Source organism: Thamnophis sirtalis, unplaced genomic scaffold, assembly GCF_051295495.1.
Source record: "Thamnophis sirtalis isolate CommonGarterSnake01/CBP01778 unplaced genomic scaffold, rThaSir2_p1.2 scaffold_9, whole genome shotgun sequence".
Lineage (NCBI taxonomy): Eukaryota > Metazoa > Chordata > Lepidosauria > Squamata > Natricidae > Thamnophis > Thamnophis sirtalis.
Genome location: NW_028261389.1, coordinates 57,094,398 through 57,112,914, shown reverse-complemented (window position 1 = coordinate 57,112,914; position 18,517 = coordinate 57,094,398). Strand labels below are relative to the sequence as shown.

Below are 18,517 nucleotides of genomic sequence, written 5' to 3'. Positions count from 1 at the left end.
GAAAACATGATCTCAAAGCAGCTCAAAGATTGCTTTAAAACTGTTATATACATTTTCTCCTCTCAATCTAAATAATATAAAAACTGAATAGCTAAGAATATTTGACTACTGAATGCCAACCCCTAAGGTGCTTTCAGTTTGTTAAATAGGAAACATAGGTTTGTTAAGTGTAATCTGGTAGACAATGGAATATACTGGATAGTAATTTGATAGACTTGTTTTCTGGCAGGGCTCTTTGTACATTTGCTCCAGGTGTATATCACATAGTTTTTCAACAAGAGCAATTCTTATATCTTTCCTTTCCTTTCCTTTCCTCCACTCCCCTCTTCCCATTCCTGAAATAGCTCAATGTTTTATGAAAATTAATTCATATATTCCTCATAGTATGGAGACCAAATTATAATATAAACAAAGTTTTATTTAGCCAATCATTTAACAGATATTCCATTCCATTTTGTTCCTTTCTTCTAGGATTTTTCATTTCATCTCCAACGTTCAGTGTTCTGTATCATCTGGGCACAATCAGTCTGCATAGGTCAGCAATGGTGAACCTTTTCTGGCTTGCATGCCATAAGCAGGGAGAGTGCATGGGTCATGCGCGGGCATGTCACACCCATAATGCAATGTGTGATACATACCCTAGCACGTGTGTATATAATATTAGCCGAGGAAATGGAGAAAGAAAACAATCTGGGTGCAGCCAAAATAATTTATTGAAAGTTTGACAGATTCTATTAGACATTTAGTTGATTAAAGCATACTAGATAATAAAAAATTGCAAGATCTACTGATTTATGGTTGAAATGCTGGTATTACATTTAAAATACATTTTTTTACATTCTGAATCTTGTTATTGATAATTTAGTTTGCTTATTGTGAATTTCCTTGAAATTAGTTTCCTTTGGGGAACAGTTGCATTTAAACTAAAATCTAATCTGAGTTGGGACTTTTCATTTCTCTAAGGAGAAAGGTTATGTAATTATGATTTTAAAAATACAAAATCAACATTAAAAAAGAACTATTAAAGAAGCATAACCTGATTGTTCTTATTATTTCCATTCTTTAAAAAAGCAAACTTTTTGAATAAAGGAGGTTTCCTTGGCAACCACTATTTCAGCTAATTCTCCAGTGATATCATAATTGTATATGTAGCAATATTCTGTTACTATGGAAACAATGGAAAAATGAATATCATTGAACAAATGAAAACAGTTTATTCATGATCAAGTTTCCTATAAAAACACATATTTCAGAATTAAGTATTCAGAGCAAATAAATTGATATTGTATGTGTTTGTATAATATAATCTCTAGAAAATAGTCTCTGATTTTCAGCTATTACAAAGAGAAATACTGAAATCTAATGGATGCACATGTTCTTCAAAAATTTAGTTCTTGGCCATTCTTTCTTTATAGCTGTGCCTCACCTGAAACATCAGTTTTACCCTGAATTGTAGGGTAAGAACAAGATGGAGATGAAGAAGGTTTTCTCATATATTTTTTTGCATGTTCAAAGTATGGATCTTCTCACAGCTTGTTTCTAATACTTTTAAATATGTGTTAGGCTACAATTTCCAAGGAATTTGACTTAAACAATCAAGGCTAGAATATTGTTTTGAGGATAGGTCAGGGCAATACTGGCAATGTTCCCTCTATTTTTTTTTCAGTGTTTGCGGAAAAGTATAGTGTTTGAGCAGCACATTTTCATGCCTGAGCACCTGAATTTTTTTTAGCTATAATTGCCATCAGAGCAGATGTTGGGGAGGGGGGCAAGGAGGAAAAGGGTCACCTCCCTTTCCCTCAGACCTCCAGGAATGCAATGCCTGAGAAACCCCGGATGTGCAGAGAAACGCAGGCTACAACCAGCAAATCGCGTTTTCCCAGGAACCGACGAAGCCCCAGAGGACCAATAGGAATTCTCCGTTCTGCAGCGTCATCGGTCTCCAGGCAGAGTCTTTGTTGATTTCACCAATCACCAGATGGAGGACAGAGTTTGGTGCAGAGAAAGAAGGGAGGGAGGGGAGATATTTTCAGTCATATTTTAAGACATTAAAAAACACTGCGCGGCAGTTTGAAACTTCTGCACGATGTTTTCTTGTTATGTGCACGGCCACGCAGCCACGCAGCTTAGAGGGAACATTGAATACTGGTAGCAATGGGAGGGAGGCAGACCTCCATAAAAACAGTATACATAATCCTCGTTTAGCAACCATTCATTCAGCAACTGCAAAATTATGACGGCACTCAATTAGGAGAACAATGACCAGACCTTGAAGTGGTTACAGTGTTTCATAGTCACAAGATAGCAGTTCAGGTACTTGGGAATCATTGTGCAATTACAATGATCACAGCATCCCAGTCATATAATCACCAACCTTCACTGCTGGCTTTTGACAAGCAAAGTCAAAACAAGCAAATGGGGAAGCAATAATGTAACATAATGTTTAAGGATCACATCTGGAACTGTTGTAAGTTGGCATGGTCATGATTATTCACTTTATGATTGTGTTGCTTCATGATGGAGTTGTCAGTCCCAATCAAGATTGCTAACAATGTATTTTTCGGAGTATAAGATGCATCTTTCCCCCCAAAAGCGGCTGAAAATTTGGGTGTGTCTTATACACCAAATTCGCCCTGCCCACCCTTTGGCTTCTGCCTCCTAGAAATTTACATCCTTGCAGCAAATGGAGAAAATGGGGCTTGCGGAGGAAGCAATAGGCTATGGCAATCCCTGCAGCCTGAAACTGCTAATGATCGGGAGGCTGGTGCTGAAATCGAAAGTGAAACTTGCTGTTTGCTGTACAGAGGTAAATAGCTGGGAGGCAGAGGCAGAACAGGTTTTATTTTTCATGCTAATCAGACAGTTTGCTGCAAGGAGCTAAGTCAATAACTATAAATGCTTATAGAATGTTCAAATTATTAGATTTATTTTTTAAAGACTGCTTTATTATTGTTCTAGACAACTTAACAAAATGAAGATGCATTTAAAATAAATGCTTGATCTGAAGAGGCCTAATGCTGTTGTATTTTCTTTTAAACAGCAGAAAATAATGTATACTTCCAGAAAGCCACATCAATTTTAACAACATCTGTACAAGTATAGTCTGAAATGTAACACCACAAACAGTATATATCTTCTGTACTGTTTGCTGTTTGCTGCAAGGAGGAAAATTGCCGGGAGGTAGAGGCAGATTTTTCTCCCCTTGTTTTCCTCTCCAAAAGCTAGGTGCATCTTCTATTTTGGAGCATCTTATACTCCAAAAATACAGTATATGTGTGAGGCTGATGGAATGCAAATTTAAGAAGAAATGTAAATATCTTTCTTTGAAAAATTTCTTTCATATCACAAATATGTTTTAGAGCCGTGCTGGCACAGTGGTTAGAATGTAGTACTGCAGGCTACTTCTGCTGACTACCAGCTGACTGCAATTTGGCAGTTTCGAATCTCACCAGGCTCAAAGTTGACTCAGCCTTCCATCCTTCTGAGGTCAGTAAAATGAGGACCCAGATTGTTGGGGAAAATATGCTGAATCTGTAAACCACTTAAAGATGGCTATAAAGTACTATGAAGAGGTATATAAGGCTAAGTCTTATTGCTATTGCTAATATCACAATAGCATGCTACATTTCTGCTAATTTCATATTTAATTTATTTATATGAATAATTAGATCCAAGATATATGAGTGGGATAGTCCTATCTTCAGACTTTGTGGTGAAGGACAGAGTTGTTGTTTTTTTACTTCATTCCATGGGAAACTATTAGTAATGTCATTCCTAATGCAAAATAAAGAATAGAAAATAAATGATTGTAGAGCTACTCAGAGTAGATGTAGGTCAATTTCTTCCAGAAATACCTAAGAATAAAAATTTTCTAAAATAGTACAATTTTGCATTGAGATTCCTAGATAAATAAGATCAGTGAAGGAGCAAATCAGTAGCTGCTCCCCTGCTCCTCATTTGGTTTTGGTTTTTTTGCTCTAAAGGGCAATTATTTATCAAAATTCAAATGAATAATATAATGAAAAAATATACATATTCAAGTTTATACATGAATTTGGTATCCCTAAGAACTACTGTATATTCTGTGCGGTAAATTTTGTATGTGAGGAAGAGATTAGTCAAGTTTGATGAGTCTTCTAAATGTATAATTCTAACTGCATAATACAGTCTTCAGTAAGAAAAATGTATTTCTAGCTGTTTGCTTATTCCATAACTAAAACAACTCTGAAATAGCCAGACTACATAAACTATATACGGTATGTGCTTGTATAATTATAAATTCAGGACCTTTTGATATAATACTTACTGTTCTTTCTCTCTGATAGTATTTTGTCTTGTATGTCAGCAGCAAAATCACTGTGCTTTCGAGTTGATAGGAAACATTTCAAGGTTTTTGAAATATAAGGTGCTTGTGACTCATGTAAAACTAATTTTTTCTATGGCCAGTTGAAGATACTATTACTATATAAAGACAAACTAAACATGCATTCCCTAGAAAATGTTTCTTAAGTTGTTTGCAAGGAAAATGTTTAAGGAAGTTTCCAGTGAGTTCTAAATTGGTATGTTGATCTTGAAGGAAGTATTAGGTTTAGACCTTGGCTTACAAAAAAAGGAACATTTGAGTATTTTTAGGAAGGCAAAGAGTTTTTTAGAAAAAATAACTCTATTTTCTTAATGAAATATGATCTGCTTATAAACCTCTGATTTTTATTTAAAATCTCATCACATACAATTGAATTTATTTCTTAAAAATCATAAGATTGTATTGTTGTGCATACAATTCTAGGGAAGGGAAGTACTTGTGTAAATACCTTAGATTTAGATCCTAATTACACCTGATTGAAAATATCAAGAGGCTCATATGTGTTTTGAATGGTGGAAGCATCTTGGTGGTGGGATGATAGAAGTGAAGATACCTGCTGCATAGTAGAAGATAACTGAAATAATTTATTCCACTTTCTCAACTCTCTGAGATAGGAGGATGAGGATGGTGTGTGTGTGTGTGTGTGTGTGTGTGTGTGTGTGTGTGTGTGTGTGTGTGACATTTCCAACTATTCCTGACTTGCACCCATTTTAAAGCCTTATTTCCCAAGGTTTTCAGAAAACATACATTTTCAGGCAAATGATTTGTGCTAGCCATGTGAACTGTATTTGACATAGTTTTCTCTATAACTGCTATACATTGTTATTGTGCAGTTAAGTAGCCTCCCATATTTGTCACCTCCACTCTTCCCTGGCAATATTTCTAAAATGAGTTGTGTCACTCTCTCATCAATATTTTTTTTTCTTATCTGAAATCTGCTTGAATAGATCGTATGAGTTGGTTTAAATCTGAAACATACACATATCTCCAGACTGGTGTATTTATCCACCAAAATTTACTTACATAACTCAAAATATTTTGTTTCACTTGTAATTGGAGATCTACTGTAGTACTGTTTTAAGAGCCGAGGTGGCGCAGTGGTTAGGGTGCAGTACTGCAGCACTTCAGCTGACTGCAGTTCTGCAGTTCAGCGGTTCTAATCTCACCAGCTCAAGGTTGACTCAGCCTTCCATCCTTCTGAGGTGGGTAAAATGAGGACCCGGATTGTTGGGGACGATATGCTGACTCTGTAAACCACTTAGAGAGGGCTGAAAGCCCTATGAAGCGGTATATAAGTCTAACTGATATTGCTATTGCTATTATGCAGACTGATCTCTCTCTTTCTCTCTCTCCCCCTCTCTCTCTGAAAGAAATTAAAAATTGTCTCACTTTGACCTTCTTTGGTATAAAAGAGAAATGAAAAACATTGCCAAGCTTTCAATATTTTCTTATTAAAGCCTGTATTAGTAGAATTTTGCATTATTTGCTTGTGACTTCAATTTCCTGACATGGCCTCCCTTGAAGTAATCACATATATGTATATATTGTTTGTTCCACACGGAATGCTACATATCCCAGTGGCATTTGATTCTATTTTTTAAAAAAATTACTGGTTAAAGAACAATCATTTTTATATCCATAAGACTGATTAAAAAGCACTGCTGCCTCTATTCAACTTAAACATGCCTATCTTCTCTTCCTGAATACTCTTAAAAATCTTGGTTCTATGAGGGCACAGGAATGCAAGTTGTGTAGCACTGATTGGTCAATCTCACTAATGCTAACAAAAAAATCTTGGTTTGCAAAATTTAAAAATGAAGGAAAATAATAAACATTTTTTATGAATGCAGTATACAAAAAGGGAGGTAAATCTATTTGCCCTAGAAGCCAGTTGACTTTCATAAGTACTACTTTAACAAAATCTTGAGAAGATTTTTGAACACTTTTTATTGATATTTCTTAAAAATTCCATTTATAAAATAGTGAGTTACTCTCTGTTAATATTTACTTTCTGTGTTATGCTTCAAAGGAATGACATGTTATAAAGATAACTGGCACAAAACATACATATTCTAAAATGTGTTGATTTATTATTAAAGACTCTGAAATAATTTGCAGTCATCTAAACATGATGCAAGATGTTGATTGCTTTACAGCAGCAGGTATGTGTGGTTGTTACGTCTATGAATATATAATTCAACTATCATTAATTATTTGTGTTTGTCTCTTAATTTAATATTTCAGGCACGAAGGAAAGAGGTTTTTATCCAGGAACGGTATGGAAGATTTAATCTTAGTGACCCATTTTTGGCTCTGCAGCGAGATTATGAAGCAGGGGCTGGTGCTAAAGAGAAGAAGTCTATCTGTACCAACCCACTCTCTATTTTGGAAGCTGTTATGGCGCATTGCAGAAAAATGCAAGAGAGGATGGCAGCTCAGTTGGTTACTGCAGAAAATAGGCAAAAGAAGGTATCCTTTCTCTTATTTTCTTTTCTAGATGTTTACTAGGAAAAGAGGACATATTTTTTTACTTAAGTCAAAATAGACTTCTGTTTTAAATGCATTTTATTATTGATGGTGTAATGCTAATAGAAGAAGGTAAAATACTAGGGTTGGAAAAGACATTGGAGGTCTTCTAGTCCAAACCCTTGTTCAATCAGGAGACCATATATATTCTAGACAAATGATTGTCTAGTCTCTTCTTTAAAACCTCCATTAATGGATATATTGCCTTCCTCCCAGCACACACATTTCCACCCTCAAATTCCATCCTCAATGGTTTCCCTTTGAAGAATGACTGGTCCAAAATCTCTACAGTTCAGGGCAGAGTAACTCCAATTCTAGTCCAACACCATAACCCTGACTCCACGCTTTAGTTTAACTGCCTTTGGCAAGAAGAATTGTTTCTTCTACTATTTGTGAATAGGCAGAAAACACATAAAACTTTACAGGTAGCCATTGAGTTATGACACAATTGGGACCAGAATTTCCATTTCTAATTTACATCAAGGAAGATAATCCTACTGAGATAGAGAACCACTATCATTCACAATTATAGATGGCATATTACAGGTAGTCCTTGATTTACAACCACAATTGCTGCAATGGTCATGTAAGTTTGAAAAGCAGTCATAAGTCACTTTTTTCAGTGCAGTTGTAACTTTGAATGATCACTAAATGAATTGTTGTAAGTCGAGAATTAGCTATAGGGTATCCTTTGAAGATTGTTCAGATATAATTTTATTGCACAATTCAGCATCCCTAGTTAGTAGGTCATACCAGATATAGTTCACGTGAAAGACAAGGAGTATCCTTTTTGTGAATAAACAGGTAGTATTTGCGTACTGAATATTTTTTTAAGCGACTGTTTGATATCATAATGGTTGGAAAAAAGACACTTTTGTGACAATCCTCACATTTATTACCATTGTAGCATTTTGTGGCCACATGATTGCTATTAGGCATTTCACAACTGGAGGTCATATATGATAATCACAGCCTCTTACAATCATGTGATCACCAGATGCTGAAATTAACATGCTGATTGGAAAGAAAGTTTATTGATGGACAGAACCACACACAAAGACAGCTGTGCAGTTTTGGGTCAGCTGAACAACCAGCTGCGCATGCGTGAGAATGGGAAATGGCTGCCGAGCTTTATTGCTCAGGCTTGCTGGAAAAAAAACAGAAGAAGCTCTGGAGCCAGGACCTCGGACATGGTAAAAGAGGGGATCCTGCAAGAGACCGGCTTTCAGACAATCCAGGGGGGCAACTACCTGGGGGGCTGCTTTCGGGCAGCTCCTGGACGGTGTTGCCACCCTCGGTGGTTTCTCTGTGCTCTTGTGCTGGGGCTGGTCGGCGACGGAGACGGCATTGCGCGGGCGGCGACAGTCTTGGCCTCGCTGCCGTGGGAGGCGTCGGTGCCGGCACGACAGTTTGTGCCCCGAGGAGGGGGTGAGGAGTTTTACAGTAATGTGTACTGGGACTGGGCAGCTGGTTTTCTGCCCCCGCCACAGCTCTTTTGCCCCCCCTCCTTCCTTCTTTGTGCGGTGTTTCTTCTACCTTGCTGTTGCCGCTGCAGGGCTTTGTGCTGCCCTACATTCTGCTTGTTTGGACTGTGGCTCCGGGATCTTCGCGCCTGGCCTTTTGCTGCGACCAGTGTCATCCGCTGCTACCTCAGGAGTGCCGCCTCAGACAGCGCCACTCTTTGGACCATCCTATTCCTGGCGCCATTACTCTGAATAGGCGGTGTGCCTGGGGATTGGGTGATTATTTCCTCCAGCAGCCGCCATTTTTGGTCCCGACTGGTGCCTTCTTCGCCTTCTTCTCTTCAGTCTATCTTCTGAACAGTACCAACATTGCAACGGTTATAAAGATCTTCTGGCGTGCTGGCAGCTTCTACAGCTGGTTCGTGTCACACGCCCTAGATGAAAGGAAACGACAGGAAGTGGTGGAGACACGGGCATGGATTCAGCACCTCTTCCAACTGGCACACCCCTGCAGCCGCTCCGGTCACCCTAGACTCTGGGCCCACTGGCCTTTTTGCCCCATTTTGCACATTTCTGGACCCACAGGAGGGAAGAGAGATCAAGGAGCTCTCCCTTCTGCACCATCATTAGCTCCGGCTACCCGAACTTACGCTGATCCACTCAGGCGGAATTAAGACCTGCGCCAAATTTTGCTTGTGGAGTGTGTGCTGTGTGAATGAAGATGAATGAACCCACTTTTAAATTAGGCCCCAATTTTTGGGATTTCTGAGTGGTCTGAAGGAACTTTGTGGACAAGTAGACCAGGTCACCCTCCCTGTACTGATAAGGTTGTGCATGCTTCTTATCAGCTTGTTTCTTATGAGCGCAATGTGCAGCATCCAAAGTAGCAAGAGTCAAAGGCCAAACACGGCTCAGACGTTCGCTCCAGTCAGCGACGGAAGAAACTTGTGGTTGGTCACGAGGCAACTCAGGAATAGGAACAAAATCCTGACCAAAAACAACCCGAAAAGGGGTAAAACCAGTGCTGGTATGGTCAGAATTGTTGTAGGCCACCTCAGTGTGCGGTAGCAAGTCAACCCAATCATCCTGCTGATAATTGATGAAACAACGTAAATATTGTTCCAAAACAGAATTGGTCCTCTCACAGGCCCCATTAGTCTGAGGATGGTGGGCAGAGCTAAGGCCCTGGGCGGAGCCAATGCGCTTAAGAAATTCCTTCCAGAAAGCTGAGGTGAATTGGACTCCCCTATCAGAAATAATGCGATCAGGCACTCCATGCAAACGGTAAACGTGGGAAATGAAGAGTTTGGCGAGTGCCTTAGCAGAAGGAATTTTGTGGCAAGGTATAAAATGAACTTGTTTCGAGAATAAGTCCGTAATGACCCAAATGACAGTGTGCCCTTGGCTCTCGGGGAGCTCGACAATGAAGTCCATCGAAATTTCCTTCCAAGGGGCAACAGGCCGGGCTACAGACTGGAGTAGGCCTTGTGGTCTTCCAGGTGGCCTTTTAGCGGTAGCACAAACCGGACAACTGGCAACATACAGTTCAATGTCCTTTTTCAAAGAGGGCCACCAGAATTGCCTCTTAACCAGGTGTAAAGTTTTGACGAAACCAAAGTGACCCGCCAATTTGGAATCGTGAGCCCGTTAGAGGACGACGAGACGGAGAGAGGTGGGGACATAAAGTTTGGCTCCGATCCACGGTAAATCGTCCCTCATCGTGCTCTCATCCAGATGCTTCTGGAACCAGTCATCCTGGGGAAGGGCGCGTTTGAGGGGGGCATTCGCCCAGGTACGCCTGGTGCGCCAGTTGCGTCCCTACCTGAACCGGGAGGCCCTCACAACAGTCACTCGGGCCCTCGTGATTTCTAGGCTGGAATACTGCAACGTGCTCTACATGGGGCTGCCCTTGAGGTGCATCCGGTGACTTCAGCTAGTGCAGAACGCAGCCGCGCGAGTGATCGCGGGTGCACCCCGATTCACCCGCATTACACCTATCCTCCGCGAGCTGCGCTGGCTACCTGTCGATCTCCGGATGCGCTTCAAGGTGCTACTGATCACCCATAAAGCCCTACATGGCAGTGGATCTGGATACTTGAGAGACCGCCTTCTGCCAATTACCTCCCTACGACCTATAAGATCTCATAGGTTAGGCCTCCTCCGTATTCCATCGGCCAGCCAGTGTCGGCTGGCAACTACAAGGAGGAGGGCCTTCTCAGCAGCGGCCCCGACCCTTTGGAACGAGCTCCCCGTAGAGATTCGTACCCTCTCCACCGTCCAGGCCTTCCGCACAGCCTTGAAGAACTGGCTCGCCCGTCAGGCCTGGGGATAAGGACCATTACCCCGCCCGAATGTTGTATGCATGTTGTTTGCTATTTTATTATGTGTTGTCGTCTTAGTGTTGTATTCCCCCTTCCCTGGTTTTCTGTGAGCCGCCCTGAGTCCCCTCAGGGAAAAGGGCGGCCTACAAATAAAATCAATTCAATTCAAATTCAAATTCAAATTCAAATTCAAATTCAATTCAAATTCAAATTCAAATTCTCGGAACAACACAGGAGCAGTGACTTTAGGGCGTGCAGGCTCAATGAACCCCCGTTCCAAATTTTTATCGATGAATTTTCTCATCTCTTCCATCTCCCTTGGGGCTTTGGGAGCTTCACCCCGGGTAAAATGTCAATTGAGCAATCAGTAGGCCTGTGGGGCGGAAGTTTATCTGAAGATTTCTCACTGAACACTCCTCTCAGGTCCCAATAAACCTTAGGAATCTTTTCCTCTCCTTCAATCTTCTCCTGCCCTCTGGCGGCCAAATCAGAACTGCAGCTAACAGGCTCTGAAGAAACGCCCTCCCCCTCCGGAGGTGTTTTCGTGCGAATGCGTAACCAACCCTCCCTCCAATTTATGCGAGGGTTCCACTTTCGAAGCCAAAGGAGGCCCAAAATTAGTGGTCTGTCCATCCCAGGGGCCACAATAAAAGAGATCAGTTCGGTATGGGAGCCCATTTTCATCTCTAGGGGTTCAGTAAAGAAATGGGCGGGTCCCCCCCCCTGCTATGGACCCATCTACCTGGCAAAAGACAATAGGGGTTTTTAAAGTTCTCAACCTGAGGCCCAGTTTCTCCACCATAGCAGGATTGATCATTGAGCGGGAACAGCCTGAGTCAAGGAGGGCGGGAAGGCTTTCTGACCCCCCATCGGGCAGAACTCTCAACTCTATTGGGATTAGCATGGGGCCTTTGTTTGAACTCACCCAGCGAGGCGAGGCGTCATCATCGGAGTCATCAGAGGAGCTGGTGGAGACATCAGCTTCTCCCTCCAGGGCCTCGCTGAATTGCAGGGGGTTGGAATCCACAGCGAAGGCGGCTTCCTTTTTCTTCTTGTCTGGGGCCTTGCTGGATCTCCCCTCCCTCTTGGCAGGGGTTGGGGCGGTCGTGGGTAGCTTAGCCCGGCATTTTGGCGTGCGATGGCCTCCCTTCCCACAACGAAAGCAGGTGAACGGTTTAGCTTTTCCAGAGGGGCCTCCCCTCCCTTCGCTTCTCACTCCGAAAGGGGTTTTGCGGGTTGGGGGGGAAGATCTCGATGTTTTTTCTCTTTCCCTCTCTCTTTCTTCCTTTGCACATCGGAGTCTTATTAAATCAAGTTCAATATCAGCTGCATTTTCATACCAAACTGTGAGGCGTTTGGGAAGGTGGCAATTAACACATTGTTGATAAATATCTTCATCCAAGCCCAAAGCAAATTTATCCAAAAGGGCTTCCTCACTCCATCCTCTCATATAATTACAAAGGTGTTGAAACTCCTGAATGTACTGAGTCACCGGCCTGCGTGAGGGTCATAAATTTCAGTTTGCCCCGTTTCTCAGTTAGGGGGTCATCAAATCATCTCTTGAACGCATTAAAATTCCTCAGGAGGGGGGAATTGGTCTGGTGCAACCCTATCCACCAATCAGCGGCCTCGTCTTCCAAAGCAAGCAAAATCATGCGCACTCTCATGGCATCTGATTCAAAATCGGGCCCATAAATTTCCATGAAGTTATAAACTTGCATGATGAAAAACCCCAGCTTCTTAGGATTTCCATCATACTTTACAGTTAAGGGGGGGACATTAGCCATTCTGCGTTTTCTGGGGGGTGGGGCCCCTGGCCTGGCAGCACCCCTGACTGGGGGGGTGAAGCTGCCCGTGGGTTTTCTTGCTCCCACCTCCTCTCAGCCTCTTCTCCCTCCCCGAATCTTTGCCCAGAGTACCTCTGTTCCAAGTAATCAGGTTGACCTCTTTCCTGGGGTCTTCGTTCGGGCCCCGCTTCAAATGGCCTTTCCTGATGTTTCCTTCTGGTAACGGCCGCATCCCAGTTTGCACTATCTTCTCTTTGTCCCACCGACAAGGACCAATGGAGGGTTTTTTTTTGCAGAGCTCATTATGTCCAGCTGAGCCAACTCCTCGGGTAATAATAAATCGGCGGGATCTTTTTCCATTTCTTTATTGCTAGCATGCGAAGACATTTTCTCTGTTTCGTCTTCTTGTAGTTTTCACCCCCCACGGAAGATTGTATTCTCCTGGTAGGGTGTTGATGAGACTTCGCTATCTGTCAGCTCCTCTCCATTAATTAATTAGGAAAGAAAGACCACGAGACTCCATGTGTGGAAATCAAGTGTACTTTTACTAATTAAGAATGATTAAAGGCGTAGCATAGCGAAGTCTGATTATTTAGGCGCGAAAGCGATTGATATATAGAATAGCCCATTCCCCACCCTCTTGGCATCATAGTCCCAGTCCAATCATAATTCTTCCAAGTGTCAGGTGTGAGATAACTTCAAAAGGCATTACGAAGATGGAATGTTGGTGCCGTTAGTCCTGGCGGGAAACACGCATGCGTAGTCGGATCAGTCGGTGAACTCCAGAACCTTCCTCCAGCACAATGAGTAACCCCTCCCAAATACCATGCCCTCCCTCCCCGTTTCATGGCAGCTGAAGCGATAGCAAAGCAGAAGCTGACAGTTGGATTACAACTCCAATTAACAACTTTGATTACTTATATAACACCAAACTGGTGTTGAATCATAGCAATCAGACATATTTTTTTCATGAAATTACCAATTTATCACTCAAAAATCTCCCAACATCATTCAGTATTGATCATTAGTATAAAGCTGATGGTGATACATTTGGACAATCATCGTTTCATGATTTCTGCTCTAAATCTTAGAAAATTATTGTTGTAAGTTCCATATCCAGATACCTTTCAGCAAAGATGTAGGAAAGCAAAATACTTCAGAGGGTTAAGTTGTTTCTTCTGAATGGCCTTGGATTTATCAATTCCAATTTTCCCACTTCTTTCAAAGGGAAAATTAGTGCACAAACAGGAAGAAAATCCATTATAGTTTGTGACATCCAATCCTTAATTTAATAAACTAAATGTTGAAGAAACTAACATTTTTTAATCTCAGTATTAGAGACATTATCCCTTTCTTTATTCTAATTCTAAGATTCTACCATTATTGAAAGCAAATTAAATCATGCTTTTTGCTGAAGTTTTCATCCTTTCACAAATGGAATTCATGTAGAGCACATGTGATTATTGAATTTATAATCTGTATTCAAGTTGCAGCTCTCAATCTAATAACAGTGTTGGAAGACACACAGAAGGCAAAGTGGCTGCTTTTTGAACCTGACTAAAGTCAAAGCAAACCCACAAATGGCTAACATATGAAAAATAACACTTTTGGGCTTCTTTGAATGAGAGGGAGGAGGGAGGAAGAGAGAGCATGCACGAGCCAAATAGAGGGTTTCTGCAGTTTGATCTAGACAGGTTAATATTAGGACCCTTTTTTATGAAAGCAGGAAGTTTGAGGATCCTGGGCTGAAAGTTTGATAATGGGTTGATAGGTAAGAAAATGTCCAGAACTTATTAAATCAGTCTTTTCCAACCTGTTTAAAACTGAAACTTGTATGTATATTTTGGAACAGTGGGAATTATATCAAAACAGCTGGCAAGATCCAGGTTGGCAAGAATTGTCCCTGATGGGATCAGATATTTAATCAAAATTCTCTGTTAGGGAAGTTCCCCGTTGGAAGAGTGAGTGCGTTCAGAGAAGCGTTGTGAGAGTGGTGTTGGAGAACACCCAAACCACCATACAGAGACACTGCAGTTTAAATAGGCTTTTACTTTCGTGGAAATAGAGGTACCAGAGTCCATCAAACAGTCCAAGTCATACACTGTTAAGTCAGTCAGTCATCAATGTCTTTCAGTTAAGGGATAATCCAAATAACATAGTCCATAATCATACAAACAGTCTGGTACACAAAGTTTGCTAGCAGTTGCAAAACATACAATAGCTCATGCTGATCACTATACGGCACTTCTAACAGCCAGCTTCCAAACACTCAGATCAGATCAGCATCTAACAGTGATTCTGGCTCCATCTTATGGCTGATTGAGGAAATAGCAACCAATCGCATTTACAGCATGATTTAAAGAAACAGGTACAATATTGTTACATGATTTATATATTGCCAACCCAACCATTAGATTATATTCCTAATATTCTCTATGACAGAAAGGAATAGAATTAATTCCTTCCTTCCCTCCCTCCCTCCTTCCTTCCATTGATTTGCTGCCTATCTCATTTCAAAGTGACTCTGGATGGCTCATAGGATTAAAAACGTAAAACCACAAGATAAATATTTCTCAAGTGATAAAAATGGAATTACAATCAAATATAAAATCATGCAGTATAAAGATTGTCTGGAGGTGTGGAAACTTCTAATGTAATTAATAAGATTCTTTACATGGATTGCCCCTGTTGCTATATAGGACAGATGGGGAAGAAGCTAATCACCAAATTACAGGAGCGAGTAGTTAGATGAGGAGAAGTGATTGATAACCTCATATTGCAATGAACAAGGACATGCATTCAATTCCACAGCTACTAAGATTGTTGTCTGTGCAGGTACAAAAATTGCCAGAGAAATTATTGAAGTCTGGGAAACAGGCCCTTTGTCAGTCAACAGGAGTGCGGATTTATCATCAGTTTACCAAATACTTAGGAGCTGAGGGCACAGCTGCATTAGGAAACAACAATCAATGACTTAATAACTGGCTATCAACACCCCAGTCAAGAACTAAAAACCACGCACAACCAGGCATCACATAAATACTACATGTAAAACAGCCCAGTGCTGACATACTGGAGATCGAGAAGTTCCCTGAGGTTGGGCTCCAGCATAAGTGCAAAACTTTGGGAAGAATAAATCCTTGGTTTATGTCTTGTTATTTTTCATATCATTTTCATTCACAACCCAGTCTGTGACCATTTCACAATATAGTATGTTAAAACAAACCACTGAGAAAAAAGCAAAACTAAAGTAGATTGATTTATGCAGCCTATTCCATTTTTCTTTTTTAATTTCATTTTTTAAATACATTATTTAAACATTATCAAAAGCTATCTGTCCTCTTCTTCACGTTACCCAATGGTCTGAGTTATGTAGTGCAATATGATTTTAATATATTTAAATGGCTTGCAAGATGCAGGGTAGTAATTTTTGAAGGGTTAGTTTTCTACACATGAGAAAGTTCACTTTTATTACTCCTAATTGTACTGATGCTGCTATCTTTTATCCCATCTTCTGTCTTATAAACATTTGTGAGAGGTTATGAGAGTGTCACTCCACAGACAGGCAAATCTAGATGCACCCCAGAGATGATGCTGGCACACTGACTGAAAATTTCATTGGAAGGGCATTATCACGGGGGCAGGGTGTGGGAGGCAGGATTCAAAAGACCTCTTGCTTCCTTTACATGACATCAATAAATATCAATCCAGTTTCAGTAACTCTCATTTTTCACTTGAAATAATATCCTTTGTTCATTAAGAAAAGAATACATATAATTTTTAATCCTACTTTATAACTTACTATATTATGAATACTCCATTTTTAATTAATTTGTGCTATCGAGTTGGTGTTAGCTCTTAGCAACCACGTCAGTTAAATTTTTTACACATGATCTATTCACAGCCACAACTCTTAGCAGTGCATACATCACTACTCTAATTGAGGTCATCCACTTAGCTCAGTGGTTCCCAAACTTGGCAACTTTAAGACTTGTGGACTTCAACTCCCAGAATTCTCCAGCCAGCAATTCTGGGAGTTGAAGTCCACAAGTCTTAAAGTTGCCAAGTTTGGGAACCACTGACTTAGCTGATTGTCTTCCTTGGTACCTTCCACCTTTTCTTGCATTATAGATTTCTCAAGGGAGAAGGCTCGAGGGCTTTGCATAATGCATCCAAAATACAATCATTTGAACCTAGTAATCTGTGTTTCAAGAGAGACTATTGGATTGATTTGCTTTATTATCCATTTTTGGTTATCTTGGCTATTCAGGGTATTTTCAGCAGTCTTCTCCAATACCACATACCAAAGCATCAATATTATTTCTATCCTACTGCAAAGTCAAACTTTCTGTTCACCTGAAAACCTGGTGCTAGAAAAACTCTGTTCTTTATAGATACAGACATATCATGGTATCTGAACAGTTTTTCCAAGGCCAAGGTGGCGCAGTGGTTAAATGCAGCACTGCAGGCTACTGCTAGATCAGCAGGTCAGCGGTTCAAATCTCACCGGCTCAGGGTTGACTCAGCCTTCCATCCTTCCGAGGTGGGTAAAATGAGGACCCAGATTGTTGGGGGCAATATGCTGACTCTCTGTAAACCGCTTAGAGAGGCCTGAAAGGCCTATGAAGCGGTATATAAGTCCACTGCTATTTATGGCTGCTATACCAAGTGCCAATCTAAGACATACTGTAAATATATTTTGTCACTCTCTGTGTTCGTGTGCATGCATGTGTGTGTGTGTGTGTGTGTGTGCATGCAAACAAATCCCTGCACTTTTCTTGACAAGATTACAAAAGTGATTTGCCATTGCCTCAGAGAGAGAGGGGGGAGGGAGGAAGAAGGAGGGAGGGAGAGAGAGATTGGAGCAAGATTACACAACTGGCTTCATGCCAATGGCAGAACTAGAATTTAAGATATTTTGATTTCTAGCCTGATACCACAACAACTGCACCAAATTGGTTCTCTTGACAGGGGTGTGTGAAACATAAACAGTTGTCTGGAGTGGCAGTTGCGCTGCCATAGCTACTTTCTTTATTTTCTACACCCTATGGGGCTTCTCTTTAAGATCATCTTCTTCTTGTGCTCCACGAACAGAGGAGTGGGAATGACTAGCAAGAGATCTATTCAGTAGTGCTTCCCAGCTGGCTTGCCTTTTCTATATGGAGCAGGAAGCAGATGAACCAACATCTTGCCCTTCATCTCTGGTAGCAACATGCCATAAATGCTCCCTGATGCTGTTTCTGGTTTTATTATTAATTAAATATATTTAACGTGGAAGGTCCTAAATTCTGGAGAATGAAAGTGGAAGAAAACACTGCTGGTTTTAAAATTTCAAACTCAAGGTGTTTCCTATAGCTAAGCATTTGACATTCCAATATATCATAATGTCGATGAATGTTCAATAGAAAGCTTTTGTGATTTGTTATCCCAATGGTAAACATTCTATCCTAAAGACATTGTCTCCTGAGCAAGGACATGGGAGATCTTAAATATGGCTATGTTGAATCTTCAAGTGGTCTCAGATGCACTCTAAAGCATATGCACAGGAAAGTACAGTTAAATAATTTAAATACATAAGGTTATGGCTGACAAAACATTGTTTTGATTTGATAGCCCTTTTGAGAGATGTGTAGGATTTATCTCTCCTTGATTATGTGTTTACTCTTGAAAGTTCATTAGAGTCATATTTGGCATTGAATTGAATTCATTGACTTATTTGCTTGTGGGAACAATTACAATGAAATTCGAAAATATGGGAATTGCACTGTGCCAGCCAACAAACATGCCTGCCAACTTTAGCTTGTTAGGAAAGGAGCAAATCAATGTCTTGATTCAGATACCCTGCAAAAAAAATCACCAAAGAATCTTGCATTTTAGAGGAATAATTTGTACCAGCAAGATAAGCAAACTAAGTATTTGAGCAGTCGGACAGCAATATATTTTTTGATCATTTAAATGTTGCTGTGTCTGAAATCTGTGATACTACTTACTGTATTTGAAGGAGAAATAAAACTCTAACTCTAAGGATGGCGTTAATGTGAAGCTTTACCTTTATCT

The 18,517-nt window shown here is 40.6% G+C and overlaps 1 protein-coding gene across 1 annotated transcript in view; it reads left to right on the top strand.

The window, feature by feature from the left end:
* Nucleotides 1–18,517, top strand: part of CTTNBP2 (cortactin binding protein 2) — a 125,084-nt gene that overhangs the window by 33,386 nt on the left and 73,181 nt on the right. The window contains exon 3 of the mRNA XM_087723645.1: nucleotides 6,608–6,832. Within this exon, the coding sequence (XP_087579771.1) occupies nucleotides 6,608–6,832 (225 nt within the window). The remainder of the gene's footprint in view (nucleotides 1–6,607; nucleotides 6,833–18,517) is intronic.